The 21,930-nt window shown below is 54.2% G+C and overlaps 8 protein-coding genes across 8 annotated transcripts; 4 read left to right on the top strand and 4 right to left on the bottom strand.

The window, feature by feature from the left end:
* Positions 1-2,004: 2,004 nt before the first annotated feature.
* On the bottom strand, positions 2,005-3,541 carry GLRG_05105 (phenylalanyl-tRNA synthetase; the record flags this gene model as incomplete). Its single annotated transcript, XM_008095790.1, has 2 exons — positions 2,005-3,347; positions 3,403-3,541. 2 exons carry the CDS (start codon positions 3,539-3,541, stop codon positions 2,005-2,007), a joined length of 1,482 nt encoding a protein of 493 aa, XP_008093981.1.
* A 731-nt stretch (positions 3,542-4,272) lies between these two features.
* Positions 4,273-5,852, top strand: GLRG_05104 (uncharacterized protein; the record flags this gene model as incomplete). Its single annotated transcript, XM_008095789.1, has 4 exons — positions 4,273-4,504; positions 4,613-4,617; positions 4,772-5,478; positions 5,753-5,852. The coding sequence occupies 4 exons, from the start codon at positions 4,273-4,275 to the stop codon at positions 5,850-5,852; spliced, it is 1,044 nt and encodes a 347-aa protein (XP_008093980.1).
* Positions 5,853-6,486: 634 nt separating this feature from the next.
* On the bottom strand, positions 6,487-7,627 carry GLRG_05103 (RNA polymerase Rpb3/RpoA insert domain-containing protein; the record flags this gene model as incomplete). Its single annotated transcript, XM_008095788.1, has 3 exons — positions 6,487-6,877; positions 6,933-7,498; positions 7,565-7,627. 3 exons carry the CDS (start codon positions 7,625-7,627, stop codon positions 6,487-6,489), a joined length of 1,020 nt encoding a protein of 339 aa, XP_008093979.1.
* A 550-nt stretch (positions 7,628-8,177) lies between these two features.
* GLRG_05102 (GrpE protein) lies at positions 8,178-8,957 on the top strand (the record flags this gene model as incomplete). Its single annotated transcript, XM_008095787.1, has 2 exons — positions 8,178-8,441; positions 8,514-8,957. The coding sequence occupies 2 exons, from the start codon at positions 8,178-8,180 to the stop codon at positions 8,955-8,957; spliced, it is 708 nt and encodes a 235-aa protein (XP_008093978.1).
* A 1,105-nt stretch (positions 8,958-10,062) lies between these two features.
* On the bottom strand, positions 10,063-12,573 carry GLRG_05101 (uncharacterized protein; the record flags this gene model as incomplete). The annotated part of the gene is made up of 8 exons (XM_008095786.1): positions 10,063-10,766; positions 10,818-10,983; positions 11,036-11,169; positions 11,222-11,424; positions 11,476-11,571; positions 11,632-12,031; positions 12,178-12,270; positions 12,324-12,573. 8 exons carry the CDS (start codon positions 12,571-12,573, stop codon positions 10,063-10,065), a joined length of 2,046 nt encoding a protein of 681 aa, XP_008093977.1.
* Positions 12,574-13,823: 1,250 nt separating this feature from the next.
* GLRG_05100 (replication factor RFC1 C terminal domain-containing protein) lies at positions 13,824-17,064 on the bottom strand (the record flags this gene model as incomplete). The annotated part of the gene is made up of 4 exons (XM_008095785.1): positions 13,824-14,118; positions 14,169-16,772; positions 16,830-16,865; positions 16,919-17,064. 4 exons carry the CDS (start codon positions 17,062-17,064, stop codon positions 13,824-13,826), a joined length of 3,081 nt encoding a protein of 1,026 aa, XP_008093976.1.
* Positions 17,065-17,402: 338 nt separating this feature from the next.
* GLRG_05099 (ribosomal protein L16p/L10e) lies at positions 17,403-18,268 on the top strand (the record flags this gene model as incomplete). The annotated part of the gene is made up of 3 exons (XM_008095784.1): positions 17,403-17,837; positions 17,893-18,034; positions 18,087-18,268. 3 exons carry the CDS (start codon positions 17,403-17,405, stop codon positions 18,266-18,268), a joined length of 759 nt encoding a protein of 252 aa, XP_008093975.1.
* Positions 18,269-18,705: 437 nt separating this feature from the next.
* On the top strand, positions 18,706-19,863 carry GLRG_05098 (clamp-loader complex subunit E; the record flags this gene model as incomplete). The annotated part of the gene is made up of 3 exons (XM_008095783.1): positions 18,706-18,792; positions 18,842-19,464; positions 19,515-19,863. The coding sequence occupies 3 exons, from the start codon at positions 18,706-18,708 to the stop codon at positions 19,861-19,863; spliced, it is 1,059 nt and encodes a 352-aa protein (XP_008093974.1).
* Positions 19,864-21,930: the final 2,067 nt, after the last annotated feature.

Below are 21,930 nucleotides of genomic sequence, written 5' to 3'. Positions count from 1 at the left end.
GAATGGGACCGCGGAAAGCCTCGCATGTGGTTGAAGTTGCGACGCAAACTCCGCCCGTCTGCTACGAGTCAACCTACCAGTTTTGTCTTTGCTCAGCCAGCTTGGGGCAAATTACACCAAGCCTCAGCCCCTTCCATTGCCTGCCGAACCGAAGACAAGTGCGCTCATCTGACCCCAAACTCCCTGCCCCCCAAATGTGTATCTCCAAGCACAGCAGAGAAGAAATGGAGGTCGGGGGGGGAAAAAACGAAATTGAAAGCCAATATTCCTATCAATGCGGGAAAATTCGTTTCCCGCATTGTGTTTGCCGCCACTCATCATATGTTTCGACCCAATTTCCGGCTCGACGCAAAAACCCCTTCCCGAATGCTACGCGGCGGGGGTCGCTGGTATCTGGAGACCTGGAAACGAGGCTGTGCTGGATACCAAGACCTCCGACCTGCCAGATTGATGTTTCGCGCGATGCAATCGGCTTCCCCAGACGCCGTTCTGGGCCAAGACCTGCATTCCTGCGCTCCGCTTGCTGGTGCTGCCACCCCCCCCCCTCCCCCCGCTTCCTTCCAATCCTCGTTGCCCTTTTGATTATCCGTACTCCATACGCACTCACATAGTACATACGCAGTAACCGATGTAGGCGCGAATTCGCGCCGGGAAACGATTGCCCTGTTGGGCTAAGTTGCGCCTCCGACGTAGAAGTCTCGTCCTTCAACCCACTCGAGATTCTGTCTGGGTACGGCTACGCCTTGAACCGTATCCTGCTGTTTTCAACGACTGGGACACCACCGCTTGTTACCCTCGTGGCACTTGACCTTATCTCGGCCTCCTCCGGGGACTTCCTGCAACAAAGACAATGCTTGCCCAGAAAGAATGCCACCCGATAAACTTGATATTGCTTAGTCTAACCTGAAGCATCACAGACCCATCTCATCCGTTTGGACACATTGCAAGCGACCGCTTGAAGAAGAGGGGGGGGAGGAGGGTGTCAGCATAAACTTGCGACAGTCACAGCTTACACTAACTACCGGTAGAATGATGCACTGCGACCGAGAGAGCTTAATATCGCGAGCGTGGCTGTGCCCAACTCTGTTCTCCAACTTCGACTCTCAAACTCCTCCAAGGCCTCTGGGCGGCGGCGGGCTGATGTTGGCCCCATCTTTAAAGAAAAGAAGGACATGAAACCGATATGCACAGCCGTCCCAAGTGGTTGGGACGACGGGTCAAGACTCTCTCTTGCCCGTCCTTCCCTGCCACCACCCCAAGGCTTAACTTAATGCACTTGTCTCGGACGGCGGGCGCATTGTGCCTGTAGGTTTTGCGCCTGACACAACGATCTGCAACCGCAGCGTCACTGCTTCAGAACCTTCCGACGATTCTTTTCGCGCCCAAGTGGGAGGCAAGGGTTCGTTCGAGAACCCTTGGCAAGGCGGGCCTGGTATGCTCGTTGCTCGGGCATGGGCCATGGTGGCGGTCGGGCGCTCTTTCGGCGTTGAGCTGTTTCCAACCGTCATAAGTAATGCTCTTTTTTCACCCGATGCCGGCGCACATCACGGTTGTGCCTCTTGAAGCAATTCCGAGAACGAAACACAGCCATCAAAACAAAGCCGCTGCAAGGCGGGATCCAAGAAAATCCCGAGTCCCCGTAATTACCCTGAACTTCTGGTCCAAGGCTCAGCCCGCAAAAGGTACCCGAGGCTCTGACCTCGGTCACCATACGGCGTTATAGTACAAGTCGTTCTATGATACATGGCGTGATGGGCTCCATGCCAAACCCTCCTCTCTTCACTTCGGCAGCGCGGAGTTGAGTTACGCCCGCCGGCTCGGCAGTGTACTTTCCCGCAACACACACCGAGCGAGGCGCACAGCTTACGCCGGGTCTGCTAACCATGCCGTGCCCGTGGACTCGCTCAACCCGGAGCCGTAACGTAACGTCTGAGGAGCTGCGAGAAAGCGTCGGCAGCACAGCCCCCTTACCCCTCAGCTACCGGCGTCAACTAAAGGTCATTTTTAACGGATTTCAACGCCTAGCTTTTCCACCAATTTACGGGTCACCTCGCTGTGTAACTCGTTGGTCTCCTCGTTGGTCAGGGTCCGCTCCAGACTTCGGTAGTTGATGCGATAACACATGCTGCGCCTTCCCGTCTTGGGGTGCGTGAATTCGTCCACCAGCCGAACGTCCTCGGCCCTCTCGCCGGCGATATCCCGCACCAGCTCCATAAAGTCGTTCTCGTGGAAGTCCTGCGTGTTGGCCTTGGTATTCCCACCGGCCGCGGACGTGCTCCGGAGCCAGAAAGACACGTCCTTGGGGCAGGCCGGGTGCTTGGAGAAGGGCGTGAAGCGCTTCATCGAGTCCAATTGGTCGGACACGCCCCTGAACTGGCCTAGGAATCTCTCATCCTGCGACCAGAACAAGCGGATGTCGGGGATCTGGAAGAGGAGCATGGCGATGCGCTCGAGGCCGATGCCAAAGGCCCAGCCGAGCTGCTGCGGCACCCCCGCGTTGATGCAGATGTCCTGCTTCACCACGCCGCAGCCCAGCACCTCGAGCCAGTCCCCGGCATAGTAGACCTCGAGCTCCCACGAGGGGCTCGTGAAGGGGAAGTACGCCTCTACCCAGCGGACTCTCAGGGGCTCGTCCTTGTAGTCAGGGTCCGCCTTGGCAGCGGCGGCCTTGGCCCTCGTGAAGATCTCGACGACCATGTTCTCCAGAGACCGCTTCAGGTGAGCGCCGATGGCCTCGGCCTCGGCGGGCGAGTGGTGGCCCTCCTGTAGGGGGTTGCGCTCCGCGTCGTAGGCGGGATGGGGATCCTCCACTTTGACGTTGTGCTTCGGCAGCCTGTTCACGTCCTCCCAGACGGCGGCGGCAATGTCGCCGTTGGGCACCTTGGTCCTGTCCCACATGCGGGCGCCCTCCATCTGGTGGAAGACGGGGTAGTGACTCCTATCGATGGCATCGCGCCTGTAGACGTCAGCGCTGATGAGGTATCCCTCGCTCAGGTTCTTTTTGAATGTCTGCGCCTGGTGCGCGCTGGTGTGCGTCCTCAGGAGCGTGTCCTTATTGAAGTAGTAGGTGTCGGACTTTGCGCGGCCGGGATGGTCGGCGGGGAAGCCCAGCGAGTCAAAGTTCTGGTGCGTGGTGACGACAGGGTCGAAGGTGTTGTGGTACCGGTACGTGGGCGCCGGGAACTGCGACTCAATGATCTGCCGGGTGATGTACACGGGGTGGTCCTTTTGGAGGTGGAGCTTGCGCGACGCCGCGTCGAGGACGGTCTTGGGAACGTTGAACCAGTCGTCAGTCGGGATGGTCTGGCCATTGACCTCAACGGTCTTGTTGCTCGGGGTCGGGGACTCTGCAATGCACAGTTTAGAAAGCGGGTAAGGGGTCCAGGATCGGTTCGGTCTGACCTGAGGAGTAGACACGCCGGCTGCTCATGGACAGCGAAGCCAGCGTCTGCCATTGTCGAGCAGAAGCAGCTCCGCGACAGGTGGCGCCACGGTAGCAGCTTCGCTGCAATTGTCTGCCGGCCAACCTGGGAACGAGCATTGTCGGGCGGTTTCGTGTGGTGTTTTGTCTATGCCTTTGTCCAGATACAAAGGCCTTTGCGCTACGTTGTCATCACAGGCACTGGAGCTTCTCTGTTAGGTGTCTCGACGTGGTTTGAAAAGCCGCGGAATAACAAAAAGGGAGCTTAAACATCACAGGAAAATCCGACCCCGAATAAAAAAGCTACCCACGCGTCAGGCCCTGCCGACCCGGCGCAGGGGTTCCTTTAGCGCATGATACTTAACCCCTCTGCCGCTACTACCATGACGCAGCAGCAATAAGCCGAAGCAGCAGGCTATTATCTTTAAGCCGAGCAGAAACGTCATCCGGCCGACTCGGCTCCTAGAAAAAAAAATAACGACGGAAAAAAGTTCGCGATACGAGCCGATTCTGGGAACCACTTGGCTTCTTCCTCCTCGTCAGCCTTCTTTTCCGTGCCAAAGCAAAAACCTTTAGTAAATCAATAAAAAAGGAAAAACAAGAACCAAGCCTCCCTCGAAATCGGACTCATATTTTTCGACATCACCGCACAGAAAAGAAGAGGGACGTCCATAACGCCGCCCGACCGCGACCTTTTACACAATTGCCGACGCAGGGCAACCTTGGATACCGACTGCCACTCTTCCCCCCATTGAACCCGAGTCTGCCGCCTTGGTAGCGACGCAGGTTCTAGTTTTGCGCCGCCGCAGCGGGATGAGCTCGGTAGAGGATATTGCATAGCTGCTGCAACGATGGAGCCCGCCGCCGCCGCCAACATGATCGCCAGCAAACCGGCCGACGATGCGCCGTCGCCGTTGAAGGTGGGACAGATGGAGGGCCAGGAGAAGCCGCAAACGCAGCCGAGGCAGGCGGCGACAGCGACGACGAAAAAGAAGACGACGCAGCCGTCGATGCGATACCCCTTTTGGTTCGGAGGCAGCGCCAGCAGCATGGCCGCCTGCGTAACCCATCCCCTAGATCTGGGTAAGTGCCTCACACTGCGTTCTGCGTGACAGAGCTGCAAAAAAAAAAAAAAAAAGGCCGATAGCGATGCTGCGATATCGGAGCTGTAGAGCTAACAATGTCTCACAGTCAAGGTACGCGCAGTTATCACAGGAAACACCATAACCCCTCCACTCCGGCCTACAATCGCGAATGGATCTGCGAAGCCGTAAAGAATGAGGGGGGCAAGAAGGGGAAGAAGGAAAAAAAATCGGTACCAATGCAAGAATACTTACACAATGCTTCTAGGTCCGCCTGCAAGTCCGCCGCCCTGATGCGCCCAAGAACATGAGCGGCACCTTCGCCCACATCCTCCGCAACCACGGCGTGACCGGCCTCTACAACGGCCTCTCGGCCTCGCTCCTCCGGCAGATGACGTACTCCACCGTCCGCTTCGGCGCCTACGAGGAGATGAAGGTCCGCGCGACCCGTGCCAACGGCGGCAAGGCCCCGTCCTTCCCCGTTCTCGTCGCCATGGCCTCGGCCTCGGGCTTCGTCGGCGGCATCTCCGGGAACGCTGCCGACGTCCTCAACGTGCGCATGCAGCAGGACGCCGCCCTCCCCGCCGCCGAGCGCCGCAACTACGGCAACGCGCTCGAGGGTATGCTGCGCATGGCCCGCGAGGAGGGCCTTGGAAGCTGGTTCCGCGGTGTGCTGCCCAATAGCATGCGCGCCGCCGCCATGACGGCCTCTCAGCTCGCCTCGTACGACACCTTCAAGGGCCTGCTGATCGGCCACACCCCTATGGGGGACAACCTCACCACGCACTTTACCGCCTCCTTCCTCGCCGGCGTCATGGCAGCCACCGTGACAAGCCCCATCGACGTCATCAAGACCCGCGTCATGTCGGCGACCACCCAGGAGGGGCTGGCGCTCACGCTGGCCAAGATCTACAAGGCCGAGGGCTTCGGGTGGATGTTCAAAGGCTGGGTGCCCAGCTTCCTCCGCCTTGGACCGTACGTCTTTCTTTACCGTCTTCCCTCTCCCTCTCCTTCTATTTCACTTGAACCACCTATTCCCCCGTTTTTCCCCCTTTCCTCTCATTCGTGCGCGCGCGCTCTCTTTCCCTCCCTCTCTCTCTCTCTCTCTCTCTCTCTCTCTCTCTCTCTCTCTCTCTCTCTCTCTCTCTCTCTCTCTCTCTCTCTCTCTCTCTCTCTCTCTCTCTCTCTCTCTCTCTCTCTCTCTCTCATGCTCGCGATGCATTACGGAAACGCTAACTCCATCGCCCAGTCAAACCATCTGTACATTCATCTTTCTAGAAATGCACCGCAAGGTCTACAGAAAAGTCACCAGCGTTGGTGACAACGAGGAGCCGTCCATTAAGGGGTAAAAAACAAAAAAGTAGAGTACACACGCACGGAGCTTGTTGTATAGATCGAGCGGTTTGATAGACCGGTGCTGCGCCTTTGTCGACAGCACAAGCATCTTGGGCATGATTAGCAGGCGTTGGATAGAGGCAATCTGCTGCATTTGAGAGGAGTCCTGGATGGTTCATAGACACTAAATATAGAGGGTTTTGTTTGTGTTTTCTCCTGAAACGTTTTGATATGCGTGGTTTTTGTATTAAAAGGTATATGGGCCCGTCGGCCCGTATACCGCGATGTTTGTCCCCTCCCTTCTCCTTTGGCCCCTAGCCACTTCTGCTTTTTGAGGTTCTTTCCTGGCGTCATGCCCCTAGCGGGCGTTTATGAGCCAGTCTCGGCTCAGATGTAAATGACGCCGGAAAAACTGGATCATGCATCAGGAAGACTCCCCCCCTGCTTTACCTCATGTGCTTGCGTACCTGATCCGGTCCATATTTGATACAGCAAACCCAAGATACTTTCTTGCCGGATTGACTTGACCAACTGGTGTTCAAGTCGGCTGTTTCGCAAAAAACTCGCAAACTCCAGTTGCCACCCCATTCTTTACTTGGTCTCGTACATAAACGCCATTTTGTGCTTTTTTGATTTCGTCGCCCTCTCTCAGTTCCAGCCAGACTGTCCAGATGCACCGTAGGGTGTAGTGGTGGCGTACGGCGTTGTCGCATTGCCCCCCCACGAGCTCTGCCCACCGCCGTTGAAGGGCGTGGTGTAGCCCTGGTCTTGCCAGGGGTTGCCGCCGTCCATATCCAGGTTAGGACTACGAGGACCATCAAAGTCACCCATGCCATCGTCGTCCGCCTCGCCTGTGAGGATGTGGAGTGTCAGGGCCAGCTTTTCCTGGAGAATCTTGATTCCCTCCTGGATAATCTGGTCGGGCTCGAGGCTGCCCACGCCCTCCACCTCGAAATAGAATTTGCCAGGTACCGCGTCGTAGTCGAACGGGTCCCCTTCCTGAGGGGGGTCCTCCATCTTCGCGTACTTGCTATCGGGCCTGGATCGGAAGTAAGTTGATGCGCGCATCGCCGGACCGTACTGCTATCACTTACCACTCGGCCTTGGCATCCTCCTCATACCACATGTCCAGATGGTGTAGCTTGTTATGGGGGTCATACTCGAAGCCCACGGCGGACGTTGGCATCCATTTTGCGTGCTCCTTAGCGATTCCCTTCTTGGCGATACATGAGATCTTGAGCTCCTGTCCCTTACGCAGTTTGCAGATCAAAGAGCCCTGTCCTTCCGGGTCGAGAATGACCGGGTTTCCTACGGTGCCGTTCTGTCTGAAACTGTCGACGATGAGATCGCTTGCATATACCTTCATGGTATCGTCCGATGAGCAACGCGCATGCAAGGTAAGCTTCACGCTACAGTTGTCGCAGTATTGCTCACAGTCGCAGTCTCGGGTGTAGAGAAGGCTGTTGACGTCCTTGGATTGGAGAGGAATCAACCCCAGACGGTGAGCGATGAATTCGTCAGCGAGGACGGACGTGTTGGCTTCGATTTCGACCAGGTCGATGGCGATCACAGGGACCTCAGCCTGGATAACGCGACGCAGCGAGTTGGCGAAGGAGAGGTCGCAGTTGGAGAGGTCGAAGTTAACGTGGATATTGTCGGCCTAAGCGAGTGCCAGGCTGTCAGTCTTCAAGCCACCAACTGAAGGTGTTGAGGAGGAATCAAGTACCCCTGAGATCTTGATCGACGGTCCCCCAGACTCGCCGTCCAGCAACATGGGCTCGTAATCCATCGCGCCGTCTTTCTCCTTTCAAATGCCGAGACTCGGTCAATTTTCCTGCAAGTAAGCGAGTCCCTGAGGCGGCAAAATCCCGAGTATCGTTTGTTTATGTGCAAAGCAAGGACGCCGTTGGAATCGCAATTACCGAGGGTGTAAATGGGCTGAACGGGGGAGGATTTGGCGGCCGCTGGAGGGGAGGCTGAAATGGATATTTTTGCGACCAGAGGCAAAGGGAAAGCACGTCGCAGGTGCCACTGACCCAATTACCAATTGGAAGGTGCAGGCGTCTGGCAGGCAGGCGTGTCAGTTGGCCTCGTCTTGGCACTGGCGCTATCGATAAAGCTCTTGCCGGCTCCCTGATTCATCCGCCCCGGGATGGAGTTCTGATAGAATCTTTTGATTGGGCGTAAACTTTCCCAGGCTCGGGGGCAAGGGAAGGCAATTCGTCACTTGGCTTGGGGCCATTCCGATAAAATTTCACTCTCTCAAAAGCTTTGCCTCCCCGATCTCAATCACGCTTCGACTCCCTCAAGGCCCTCGCCGCAACCCTCCAATAGCCACAATGTTCAGACAAGCTATCGCTACTTCATCCCGCGCTATGCGGTCCGGCTTGCGTACTCAGGCCACCAAGTCTGTTTTCCAAAACCAGTTTCAGAGCTCCCCTGCTTTCAGGATACGCGCCGCACAACCCGCCGTTGCAAGATGGTATAGCGATGCCAAGGAGACCACCGAGGCCCCCAAGGAGGGTGAGAAGCCCGCCGACGATGCCGAGTCTGCTTTGAAGAAGCAGTTGGAGGCTAAGGAGAAGGAGGCTGCCGACTGGAAGGTTCGTCCGCATCATGCCGACCGATGTCGGCCATCGTAATCGGTCATCAGATTTTAACATTCTTTCCTTCAGGACAAGTGCCTGCGCACCGTCGCCGATTTCCGCAACCTTCAGGACCGCACACAGCGCGAGGTCAAGCAGGCGCGCGACTTCGCCCTACAGAAGTTCGCCAAGGACCTTATCGACAGCATTGACAACCTGGACCGCGCCCTCTCTATGGTGCCCAAGGACAAGATCAACGCCCCTGAGAAGACGGGCGACCTGCAGGATCTTGCCAACCTGTACGAAGGTCTTAAGATGACCGACGACATTCTTATGTCGACGCTCAAGAAGCACGGCATTGAGCGCTTCGACCCCGAGGGCGAAAAGTTCAACCCCAACGAACACGACGCTACCTTCATGGCGCCCCAGCCCGATAAGGAGGACAACACCGTTTTCCATGTTCAGCAGAAGGGCTTCAAGCTCAACGGTCGCGTCATGCGTGCCGCCAAGGTCGGCGTCGTCAAGAATGCTTAAAGGCAATCTCCATGACTGTTATCTCGACTCCAAAATCGACCTCTCAACAAAAGAGGTCTTGTTTCAAAACCATGGGGGCTTGCTGATTGACTGCTGGAGGCGTCGGCAGCTTGTAAAGCTCCTCTTGTATCATTATGTTCTACGATATTTTGTCGATTCCCGGAACAGCGAACTGGGCGTTCTGGTCAGTGTATAATGCTCCTCTCATGATGTGACCATAGCAAGGCGGGGGAAAAATTAAGGGGCGGCAAATGGGAAGGCCTTTCTTGCTGGAAGAAAAGAAGAAACGCATAGAATCCGGATAAGGTTTTGTACATAGACCCCGGAAACGGCTTTCGGGGTCTGATCGCTTTTCTCGAAGCTCTGATGCAATTTAATCACCGCCTAGGAGATCTACGTACATCTCCCTGTACCTTTATCACACACATACATTTGTTCATTTCCCATGCATCAAACCAATATTGATGAGGGTGTTCTTGCTTACTACCTACACCACCGGCGCCCAACCGCGTTGCATAACCTCTAGGCTAGCTAATCCACATTTCAAGAGGCCTCATTAATCTCTACGCAGTAAGGATATCGTACTCAAAACACTGGGCCGAACGCACCCAAAGTATTATGGAAGGGACACAACTGTCCAACTCGTTGATGACAACAGCGTGGCAGTACCTAATAGTCAGCTACTCCAGCTTGAGACATCTCAATATTGAACAAGTTGGGTTCTCGGCACTGGGCCTCTTCGGGAAGAAACCGGGAGAAACCTTGAAAGTATCTGACTGTAAACTAGAACTTGGCATCAGCCGAGCATTCGACTCAAGAGGTGTGCCTAATTTCGTACCTTTCTTGTGTGGAGGGATATTGCAGTCTCGAGGAAGTAAAGTCTCCCTATTGCTTTTTCTCCCAAACTGGAATGGACGATGTCAAACAAAACCATAGAGCGCTATCCTGGTTTAGTCTCTAATCAGATTCTGCCCCTGTTCAACGCAGAACACTTCCTCGCCACGATGGGCAACCCGATGGTGAGACTGGTCGTGTAGGCGGCCATGGGAGCTCATCGGAGCAACGATCCTCTCGCATCGTGGCACCAAGACAGCGAGCAAGCGCTTCAGAAGCAGTCAGCCAGCTCCACGGCAGCCATTTTGTCCCGGAAGTGCTGCGAGACGGCCTTCCGTACCTCGTCGGGGCTGGCCATGTCCACCCTTGAGCATTCTTCCCTGATCTGGAGCTGCAACATGGACAGCTCCGTCTTCATGCTCTCATTCAGCGTCTGCGAGCACTTGAGAGCGTCGAGCTTGCTCTGTATCTCGTACCGCAGCTCATGCAAGTGCGCCGACACCTGGCGCAGGACGCGCTTGTGCTTCCGCTGTCGTATCGCAAGCTCCTCGGCCGCCCTCTTCTGTAGCAGGTGGTTGACCGACAGGCGGATTTCGCGCAGCTCGATCTTGGCTCGCTCGATGGCGCAGCGCATACCGTCATTCTCGCGGGTCAGCTCCGTTTCCTGCCCTTTCCAGCGCGACACCGTCTGCCAGCGCTGCGAGATGATGAGCGGCGCGTTCTGTGGGGCGATACCAGCAACACGACGAGAGCCGGCGGCGTGTAGCGCCTCGAGGACCTCCGTGTCGGTGTATGCATGGTTGCGCTCGCTCGAGTTGGTGGACGGGACAGAGTGCTCGGTAGCCGTCTCAAGGGGCGCGACGGGGTCGTTGGCCTCGCGAAATTGGACCTTGCGGAAACGACGTGCTGACAGGGGGTCCATACGGTCAAAAAGACCGAACCACCAGTTACGCATCTTGTGCTTCAGAGTGACGCCTGTTCGAGGTTAGTGATCTGAGAACCCGGGGTAGTAGGGGAGAGGCTGACCGGGGGGGTGGTAAATGATGGAGGGTTCAGACTCAACAGAGTAGCAGGGCGTGATCCAGCCGCCATCGTTGGCATCTCGCTGAAGCTCAAATGATATAGCAAGGCGGTCAATTGTGAGACATCTCTGGCAGTCGTCCAAGGGGGTCGGGGGGCGCATGCGTTGGGTCTGGATGCTGATCAGCATAAACTTTGAGAAATGGGCTCATGAAGGAACTTACATCGTGAGCCATATAGACCTTGTTCGCCTTGGGATCCCGCTTGGCGCAACCCTCAGCTAGGAGGCGGAATGTGCAAGGGGAGATTCGCCCAGAGACTGGATCGCCCTCATCATCCGAGACGTCGTATTCCTTCACTAGACGGCATTAAGCATTGATCCCACAACGCACAGGACAGACCAGACTTACCGAAATCGCGGCTCGGGTCAAAGAGCTGCTTATAGGAGGGCTCTGGGACATCGACGTGGGGTGGTAGGTAATCCTCAAACTTGAAGCCCTCGAACTTGGGCGAGATGTGAAGGAACCTGGGACGGGGGACGTCGTAGGTTGACTTCCTATCCATCTCAGCTGGAGCATACTCCTTCGCAACCATGTTGGCTTCCTTGAGCATTCTAGACAAGGTCAATAACAAGCAGAATACCGCGTATATCAGAATGACTCACTCGATGTAGTCCCCACCCACCTCCCGTCTGCCACCAGTACTATGCGCGGGAGACGTAGTGGCTTCATTGGCGAAAGAAGACGGCTCCCTGATGGCTCTGGAGACAATTGGGTTAGAGGATCCTGGATCGTGACTTTGATCAGAACAAATAACTCACGACTCAGGCTGGCTGGTTCCATGGCTGCCGACGGCGACGGACTTCCCCTTACCTTCTGGCGATGAGAACGATGAGAGATTCTTCTGCTCTGAAGAGTGATCACTCGAAGCAGCCACTATACCATCAGTATTCAATGCCCGTGTAGCGGCCTCATACGCCTTCACTTCCATCCAAGAGCGTAGAGGGTCGTTTGTCTGCATCATGGAGCCGCGCATTGCGCCGTACGCGATCATCGCCGAGTCCGACATCTTCCACATCTTCGTGTATGGGTGGCCAGCCGAGCAGCCGGGGAGCCTGGGACTGGGCTCGTCGGGGCCGTAGTCGACAAGATTGCTCTGAAAAATGGACCAGTCCTTGGTCGTCGGGAGAGTCTCGACATTGGAGATGCCCGCTGAAATCTCTGAAGTTGTAGAATAGTTAGTTGATGTCTTGGTAACTGAGGCTTGGATATTTGAGATCCTTTAGGTACGAGAGTATCAGATGGACTATGAAAGTTCGCTACATGAGAACCAGTAATGGTCTGAAATAGCAGAGAGTACTTGATACCTTGGTCAACTGAGCGCGAGGACGAGTCTGTCTCGGTGGTGTCGTCCTCGCCGTAGAATGCATAATAGTCGAAACGCACCACTGTATCTGGGGCTTTTCCTTGTAAGAATTTCGCATTGGAAAACGCTGGATAGATTTATACTTACTAGAAGTGCAATTGAGCTCCTGCATGTTGTTGTCCTGTTCCCAATTGCCGTACAGAACCGTGTCCGCGGTGTCGTTCGTGGCAGCCACGTGTTGGGTTCCGTGTGGTCCAACGTTGGAAACCATCTGCTCATACTCTGTTATGTGGTTATTTTCTGTCTGTTGAATATCAAGAAGGCCTTTCTGCTCTTGGTTCAGAGAGCTACCGTTACTTGGCGAGCTGGAAGACTCTTGGGAGGCCTCTTCGATCATTGAGAGGTAATGAGGGCTGTGAGCTTGAGTGTCGCAAATCGAGTCCGTATTAACTGCTCTTCAGGTTAGGAAACCGATGACATGTATGATTCAGACTCGAAGAGGTCTTTGTGAATCCCGGGAGTCTTACTTGTCTTGGCCATCGAGTCCTGGGCGGCCTGCCCATATCGCGAGACCATATGGGAAGCGGCAAAACGCTTGAGAGAGGAGTAGACCTAATTTAACTCTTCGGTAGTGATTGAATCTTTTCAAATAGTCCTGCGAATAATAACAATGAGTAATGGTAGACTAGGGGAAGAAGCCGAGTGATGAGTTGTTTCGAGGGGAGAGTGTAGTACATCCGAATCTCTTGGAGTGGTTAGAAATACTGAATTGTTCTGGTGGCTCGGGTGGAACACAACAGGTGAACAATGGATTTTGGCGAAGGGAGGTAGAGGAAGTGAGCAAGTGTGTGTAACATAAAGGATCGTGAGATCATGAAGAGTGCTCCAGCAGGGAAAATCCCTTTACCTTTCCAAGCCTTAGCCACTGGTTGTAGCTTATCCTTTGAACCGCTCTTGCTCTTTCCATTATTGGGTATGTCGAAGTCGACCAAGTTTTCGTCGAAACCAAGAAAAATGCCTTGTAGCGGTCAAGCTGGGACAAATGGATAGGAATAAGACGGTGGACTGCACGGAAGTGAAACCCTGCATAAGTTGCAGCACCATTTGGTAAAGGGAAGTGCAAACAAAATGGCCAGTATTGAGAACGTTAACTTGTCTTTGTGTCACACATAATCGGTTGAAGGTAAGCTTTCGGAATCTTGTGTGCTGCCCAAGTCTCTAGCAAGAAAGGGTGTGATGTGAACTGAGGCTTGCGGAATACTCGCTCCTTTGGAAGATGATACTTCACAACGGCTACAAAACAGCCATGGAATTTTGCAGAAAGTCAATACCTCGGAGGAACTTATCGAAAGTATACACTATCTGCTCCTTGAGGGACGCCTTGTTAATATGCAGTCATCGCCTCGCCAACATCACGAGAATGTGGCTGTGTTCATGGCTCAGTCTCACACTTTGATCGCATATTAACGGGTTCATCCGCAATGATATTGTGTTGTGTGAAATTTAGTACACCGGCTAAATTACGAGAATGAGGCGGATCAGAGGCCTCATATCATCCATCAATCTCCCCAAACCTAGCCATGTGCATACAATTATTGCTATAGCACACTCAAAACCAATGTGACTGTTGCGGCGTGGCATACTGCATTACTTCTTGCCCCTTCCCTTGCCTTTTTTCGGCTTGGAATCAGCATCGCCCTCATCATCGTCTCCCTTGGCTTTCTTGGGAGCCCTCTTGGCTTTGGGCTTCGGTTGCTTGATGTATTTATCTCCCTTCAAGTCGAGCTGGTCATCCTCGACTGGCTCGGCAGGCTCAATGACATCAGCGTCATCTTCTTCTTCGATGGCTTCTTCAAGGTCCGGAGCCTGCTTCGCAGCCTTCTTTGGCTCCATAACATTGCTGGCCTTCATGAAGGGGATAGGATGGGACATAGCATTGTAACTGGCGTCTATTAGCATTTGGAAAGCAAAGCAGGGGAGACTTTTACTTACGTCCGCGTAAATGCCGCTTTTGTCTTCGACTCAATTTCAGCCCGACCCTCAGCTTGCGGGCCGACGCCAAGCTCTTGAATCGCATCGAAGTCGTCTCGTGTCAGATAGTAGCTATCCATCAGCGCAATGATCTCGTCGACAGAATCCTTGCCTTCGACAGACAAGCGGCGAACTGTCTGGTCCCAGAGTACAGGCAAATACTGCTGGCGAATCTCGTTGGCATCACCTGAAGACCTAAGTCTCATGTGAGAATGCAGCTCACGGACATACCGGCCAAGCTTGCCGGTCTTGCTGTTGTTGCCGAGCCATGAAGTGAAGTTGGAACCCATGAGTTGACCGGCCACGAAACTTGAGGGGCGGACTGTACTGAAGACTGCATGCGTAGGCATCAGACTCCATTGCTGCTGAGGCCCGTGAATCATGCGGTCGACCAGGTCGCCATCGCTGATACTCTCGGCCGCTTGGTCCACCAATTCCAAGTATTTGAGGTTCTCTTCCCGTTTGTTGTAACCTCTGTTATTAAGTGCCATAGGCTTCGTCCTGAGATAGTTCTCCTGAATCATGAGGTAGCTGAACTCGTGGTCATTGAAATAGAGCTCGATCTTTTCGTTCAAGGTGGTTTTGCTTGATGGAGCGAACAGGCCGCCAGCGAGCATCTTTTGACAAATATCCCACGGTTTGAGAATGACATGCTTCTCCCAGGCTTTCGTCATGGCTTTGCCCTTGTCGTAACTCATCGACGCTTGATCAAGCTTGGCGGTAGAGATCATGTTGATAATCTGTCGGATATCCTTGTTGCTGCCTTCGATTAGAGCATCAACAACGGGTACAGGAAGCTTCAGCCCTTCGCGGTGGCAGATGGTCATAATACGGGACCGGACCTGCTCTACCGTTGGCCGTCGGAAAGGAACGTCCATAGCCACAAAGTCGAAAGGCTTCATCTTTGGCAACTTCCGCTCATTGCAGACGAGGATGAGGGGTATTTCGGTCTTCTTGCAAAACTTGGCCAGTGCACCAACACCGCCACGATCTCCTGCTGACATTCCGTCGACTTCATCCATGATGAGGACGATGTTCTTCTTTTCTCCATCCACCTTCTTGCCATCTCCCGCAAAGAAACCGAGAAGAGACGTGTTGTTCATGACATCACTGACGCCATTTTCGACAAGCTTTTTGCTGCGGGTGTCACTGGCATTGCTCTCGATGACATCAAACCCCGCGAGTTTGGCAGCCAAGTGTGCAGCAGTCGTCTTGCCGATGCCTGGAGGTCCCGAGATGATGATAGCGCGTGTACCACCCATGCCGTCCGCACCGCGTCTTTGGAAATCGTACTTCCTCGCCTTTTGCCAGTTCTTGAGCCAAGCCTGAATTTTCTCGACCTGCGCCTTGTTACCGCAAATGTGGTTCAGTTGAGTGGGCGCATACTTGGAGGTCCAGAGCTGCACCGGAGTAGTGGTCGAGGTTGGCGCCGCAGCGGTCCCGCGCGCAACAGCAGCTTCCTTGGCCGCTTTCTCTGCTGCGGCCTTCCTGGCCTTCTCTTCTCGCTCCATTTCCAGGGCCTGTATCTTGATAGCCTCTTCGTCCTTTTTCTTTTTCTCTCTGGCCTTCTCAGCACCTTTGCCGCTACCGCCATAGGCGGGCAGTCGTCTGATTAGTTCGAAAAGGCCCTCCTCGTTGATGGTCTTGATATTCATGTCTCTGATCTTTTTCAATTTGCTGGGGCCCGCGTCATCTCCGAGAACTACATAGCTCGTCTTGCTACTCGGCGCCCCAGTTACTTTGCCGCCATATTTCTTGACTAGCGCCTGGCCTTCCTCACGACCGAGAGTTTGAAGCACACCAGTGAAGACAAATGTCAGGCCCGAAAGGCACTCATCCTCGCCCTCAGGCAATTCAGCCGTGCCTGCATTCGGAGGAACTGCACTACTATTTCCGCCAGAGCCGACATTCTTTCTCCAGTCGAACTTCGTGTCCGGGTCCTTGGCCGGAGGTGTAGGGGGGCGAACAGTAGGAATGTCGTCTAGGATCGATTGGTACGCAGCATCTTCGGACGCGTCGGCTTTCTTCGCTCTGGTGGCACGCGGCTTGGTCGGGGCTTTCTTCTTCGGTGGCTGTTCTTCAGACTCTTCTTCGTCCTGCTCGGGTGTCTTGCGCCTCTTCGTACCCGCTGTGGCTCTGGTGCTCTTGGTTGGGGTGGCAGTGGTAGCACTCCGAGAAGCCACACGCTTTGGCTTCGGCAGCAATTCGTCGTCACTTTCATCCTCGGCATAGTCGTCGTTCTTGCGCTTATTTCGACCTTTGACGTCAGCAGCGAAGATGTCGTCATCGCCGTCATCGCCATCGTCTTTGTAGGCATCGCCATCGTCGTCCGACTCGGGTTTGATGTATGTTGTGGTGCTTCGCTTTTTGGTAGCTGCGCTCCCACCCTTGGGGGGCTCTGCTGGTTTCGCAGTCGTCTTCTTGTTGCGCGGGCTGGTCCGAACCTCAAGCTCAGTTTTCACCTTTGTGGTTTGATCTGCCTTGATTGCGGGCGCGGGTTTGGGAGCCTTGGCGGATTTAGAGAAGTAATCGCTTGCAGTGGTCTCAGTGCCTTTTACAGCATCGCTTCAGTAACTATTATTAGCTTATACTACATCAGGATCAGACGATTGATTTGCGTACTTGGTAGTCTTCCTAGCAGCCTTTGGTGCTGATTTTCTGTTAGGGGGTCAGCTATGTGTTTGATAGCCTATTTTCGGGTGCCAACTCACGGTGCAGGAGCAGGCTCATCTTCATCGTCACTATCCTCAATGATTTTCCTGCTTCTTCGACCCTTCGGAGGTTCGTCAACCTTTTTCGTTTGAGGCTTAGGCGGTGCGCCTCCCTTTGGCCCAAAAAAGGACCGAATGTCTGGCATTGTGTGCAGTACGACGGCAGGCCGTTCCCCTGATGACAGTAAGGAGGTTTGTAGGCTTCAATAGACCGTTGTGCCGCTGTTGATGTAGGTTGATGGGTGAAGAAGGCCGGACAGGTCGTCGTGCCTGGCACTCAGGATGCGTGCACGTAATGGATTGATACGCGAAACTGACGCGTTAGAGTGGACCGGTGTGGCGCAGCAATCGGTGGGTGCTCCAGCCTCGATAGAACGAGCGCCCGAATTCTCAGGCCACATCAGCCACACCCATGTCGCCGTGAAGCTAGGGACATTTTTTTGGAGATCCCATCATCAACGACGTTTAACGGCAAGTCGCAAACATGAGGCCTCACGCTCCAACGGCGCTTCTCAGCGCCTTCCAAGGCCTCAGAGTATCTGCGATTTCATCGATCAGCCCCGTAGGTGCTGCGATCCGGCCACAAATTACCAAGTCGCTGGTCGCATCCCAGATCCTCCGTGATGCTCGCCCATTCTCCTCGACGTCCACGAGACAAGGCACCTGGCTCGAACCCTCGATCGACCGGACAAAGAAGATGATGAAAGGACGGCCCCGTGTGGCTACTGGAGGTTCAACCAAGGGTACAACTGTGATCTGGGGTGACTATGGTCTTCGGATGAAGGACCACCACCGCAGAATCAGCGCCAAGCAACTCAAGATCGCGGAAGACACGATCAAGATGAGATTGCGTGGTCAAAAATACCGTCTGTACAAGAGAGTGTGCTGCAACGTCGGTGTCTATGTGTCGGGCAATGAGGTGAGGCGGAATATTGGCAATAGGCGGCGATGCGCAGGTGCTAACGTCAAGCCAGATGCGTATGGGTAAGGGAAAAGGTTCTTTCGACCATTGGGCGGCACGTGTGGCTGTCAACCAGATCGTTTTCGAGGTCAAAGGAATGCTTCACGAGGCAGTTGCTAAGGACGCCTTTCGTTTGGCAGGCAACAAGTTGCCCGGTAAGTCGATGTATAGATGCGTGATATGCGGCCCTGGCTGACTCTACATTAGGCCAGTGGGAATTTGTGCACAAGGGAGAGGCACCTGTCGTCGGTATTACCAAGCTTGACGGCGTTACGCTGGAGGACCTGAAGAAACCAAGGAAGCCGATTGCGCCCAAGGATTTACTGGCCGAGGCCACAAGCAACCCTACCAGCGCATCATCTACCACTTCGCCGTCTACTAAGCCTTGAGGCTGACGACAGCCGGGCTGTAACATAATCACATCCATGGCGAGGCAGTCAATGAGTAGTCTCGACACCATGGAGTGGCTGTACTATATAGATGATCATGTTGGATGATCAACATGGGTTAGGAGCTGTACAAAAAAAAGAACATTCTATCTGCACCAGATCTGACCATAGTTGTGCTATTTAAGACATTCATTGAAGAAAGGTGTCAATTGGGCGAGCGCCATGCGGATTTCCGCCTGCTTGACTAGATGCACTAGAACAATTACATGGTGTGGCGTACATTGAGACGAGCACGGGCCATGACGCGCAAGCCACACTGATAGAATTTCCCACTTAACGCGACAACGCGTCTGCCACATACTGAAGCACATCATGGAAAAGTCCCACGTCTCCAGCCAACTTCAGATACAGCGCCGTTAACATTGAAACCAACCACAATGGCGCTTATTGTCGATAAACATAGACCAAAGTCATTGGAGGCTCTGACATACCATCAGGAGCTTTCGGAAAGACTTCGTTCTCTCGTAGGTAACCCTTTGACGCCTCCCTCGTGGCGGCACTGACATCTCGCAGGCTCAGAGCGGAGATTTCCCCCATTTGTTGGTGTACGGCCCGTCTGGAGCCGGCAAGAAGACACGGATTGTCGCTACCCTGAAAGAGTTGTATGGGCCCGGCGTAGAGAAGATCAAAATCGACGCGCGTGTATTCCAGACATCAAGCAACCGCAAGCTCGAGTTCAACATCGTCGCGTCGAACTACCACCTCGAGATTACACCGTCGGACGTGGGAAACTATGACAGGGTAGTCGTTCAAGACCTGCTGAAAGAGGTGGCACAAACACAGCAGGTTGACCAGTCAGCAAAGCAAAAATTCAAGGTTGTGGTCATCAATGAGGCGGACCACCTCACAAGAGACGCCCAGGCGGCACTGCGTCGGACGATGGAGAAGTACTCTCCCAACCTGCGACTGATTCTCCTTGCCAATTCGACGGCAAACATTATTGCACCTATCCGATCGAGAACGCTCCTCGTCCGAGTGGCTGCGCCAACGCATGAACAGATCTGTGATGTCTTGGCAGTGTCGGCGAAGAAGGAGAACTGGCCAATGGTCAAGGGTCTGCACATGAGGATAGCACAGGACAGCGACAGGAATCTGCGACGAGCTCTGCTCATGTATGAGGCTGTCCACGCACAAAAGTACGATGGCTTCCCTACCCTTTGCGGAGTCGAAGCTAATGAAGCAACAGCGAAAAAGTTACGGATACCACACCGATCCCCCCACCGGACTGGGAGGCTCTGATCAGCCAGATCGCGCGGGAGATCATCGATGAACATACCCCATCCCGGATTCTCCAAGTGCGGGCGAAGCTGTACGACCTTCTGACGCATTGCATACCGCCGACGACGATTCTCAAAACACTCACCTTCAAGCTCATCCCATTGATTGACGACGCTCTAAAGGCTGAGGTGATCAAGTGGTCGGCATTCTATGAGCACCGAATCAAAATGGGCACGAAGGTCATATTCCACCTGGAGGCATTTGTAGCCAAATTCATGAGAATCATGGAAATGTACTTGATGAGTATGGACTTGTGAGCAAGGGCACAATCCGTAGGCGTTTAGGGGTTTGGCGGCATGTGTCGGGCGTAATTAATTGTCATATCAAATCAGACCAGTGCCAGAATGAATGCAAACAGTCCGCCTTGCGGCATCCAACCAGCTGGAACCTTTGTCGTCTAGCCACAAGTCGGATTGGCGGACAGCCTCAGTTGAATGAACCCCGTGGTCTGGGGGGGGGGGGGGCCTTACCGATCGGCAGAGGTTGCGGCAAGGCCCAGACCCTTCAGGAAACATCCGACGACGGTGCAGTGCAGTGCAGTTGTGCAGGTCAAAAAGAAGCGCAAGGGCAGATTAGCCATGAAGCAGCGGGTAAGGCGGCTCCTCCTTTTTTTTTTAGGGGGAAGGGGGCGGTGCTCAACAATCCGTCATCAAAGAGCCCCAACAAACTGGGAAATTCCCACATGTCTATGTGAACCATGACTTTGCCCAAATACTCCGTTCAAGAGGACGCCGATTCTCCAAGACGAACAACCCCGGCCATCAGCTTGCTTGCCCAGCGGGTTTTGCTCCACAAGATGTGGGCCGCTCAGGAGAAAGATGCTTCGTCCGGATGCTCGCGGAGGACCAGCAAATCAGGTCTCCATCTGGCGCGGCGACGGCGGGAGGCGTTCCAAGCGCACCAAGCCTCCCCGCGGATGTCGGGTACGCCAAGGCTACACTTCCATTCGTCCATCCTATGAGACGACTGCATGTAGCCTGACCTGGATGGACAGGGAAGATTGGACAAGCGACCTGCCTACAAGGGCCTGGCAAGGAACCACGGGGGAAGGGTAGGAGCAAGGAACCCGGCCTGCTGGAATACGCAGCAAGACAGACTACCTACGGATACACTAGGTACCTACGGTAAGACAGCGCAACGCAAGCACGGACGCAGAAATCCGGGTACCCATGGGGTAAAGGTGCGGGAAGCTCAAGGATGAATGAAGGTTTTGAGGGGAAAACGTGGAGGCAAGGTTAGTTGCGGAACATACGGTCAAATCGGCTGTGAGAGACTGGCCGTACAATGCCAAATCAGTAGCTCGTGCTACCTAATTACACTAGATAGCCTACTCTCAGCCGTTCGGTCTTCGTCTAGACATAATCGCATGGTTGTCGTAACCTCTCTAAAAGTAGGTACACGGGCGGGCGGGCGAGACACGCTCTCAAATGTCAGGTACATGCGTAGGTACGTAGGTACGAAAGGCACTTTCTCACCACTCCAACCTTACCCGAGGTCCATGTCTCCTTCCACCTGGGCCAAGAGGGGCTGAACTTCCGTTCGACCCCTCCAACCACATGCATCCACCCTCATCGTTACAGTAGTGATAGTCATACCCATACCAATACCCGTTGTGCTTCTCCGCGTGCATGGTCCCAGTGGTAGAGAGCATGGCCTTCACGTCTTTCTCTATACTACCATCAGAACAATGCAACGCAGTCTCAGCACCTCGTCAAAGTGACACAGCAGCTGTCCCATCTGGACCAGCAGCAGCCTGGGAAACAGCCTCGAAAGCAACCTCGTACCAAACTCATTAGAATTTCGGACGACGACGATTATTCACTCGAGTGGGTAAGTGTACATTGCAGCTGCCCATGTAGGTTGTTTATTATGTGGGCCATGGCCGACGTCGATTATAGGACGGCAGTCATCAACAGTGATCACAGGCCCGTATCAGCACCACAATCGACCAGGAAAGAATGTGTACGTGTATCTTGCAACTTGCGACTGCAGATGTGGATTCCACCCCAGAATCAGCGAGGCTCTGTTGAGTCCCAGCCGATTCATTGTCAGACTCTGAAACGGGTACGATTGCCGGATGCGACAACGCTGCTTTGCTTTCTGTTAGTGGACGATGTAGCCCTCTCGTCAGATGCAGCAACGCAGAGAAGTTGACATCTAGTCGGAGCAGAACCAACACCCGTAGCCACCACTAGTTGACACTGAAGCATCTCAAAGTCACGAGAGCCAAGTCGGAGCTCACTGTCATTGCCATGTCATTGTTGAGGGTTGTAGCCAATCACGGGGGTTGGAGTGTCACGGCCCTCATAGGTAGCGCGTCGCGA

Source organism: Colletotrichum graminicola (genome assembly GCF_000149035.1).
Source record: "Colletotrichum graminicola M1.001 genomic scaffold supercont1.17, whole genome shotgun sequence".
Taxonomy (NCBI): Eukaryota; Fungi; Ascomycota; class Sordariomycetes; order Glomerellales; family Glomerellaceae; genus Colletotrichum; species Colletotrichum graminicola.
Note: the sequence above shows the minus strand (reverse complement) of the source record. Positions and strands in the feature narration are given on the sequence as shown.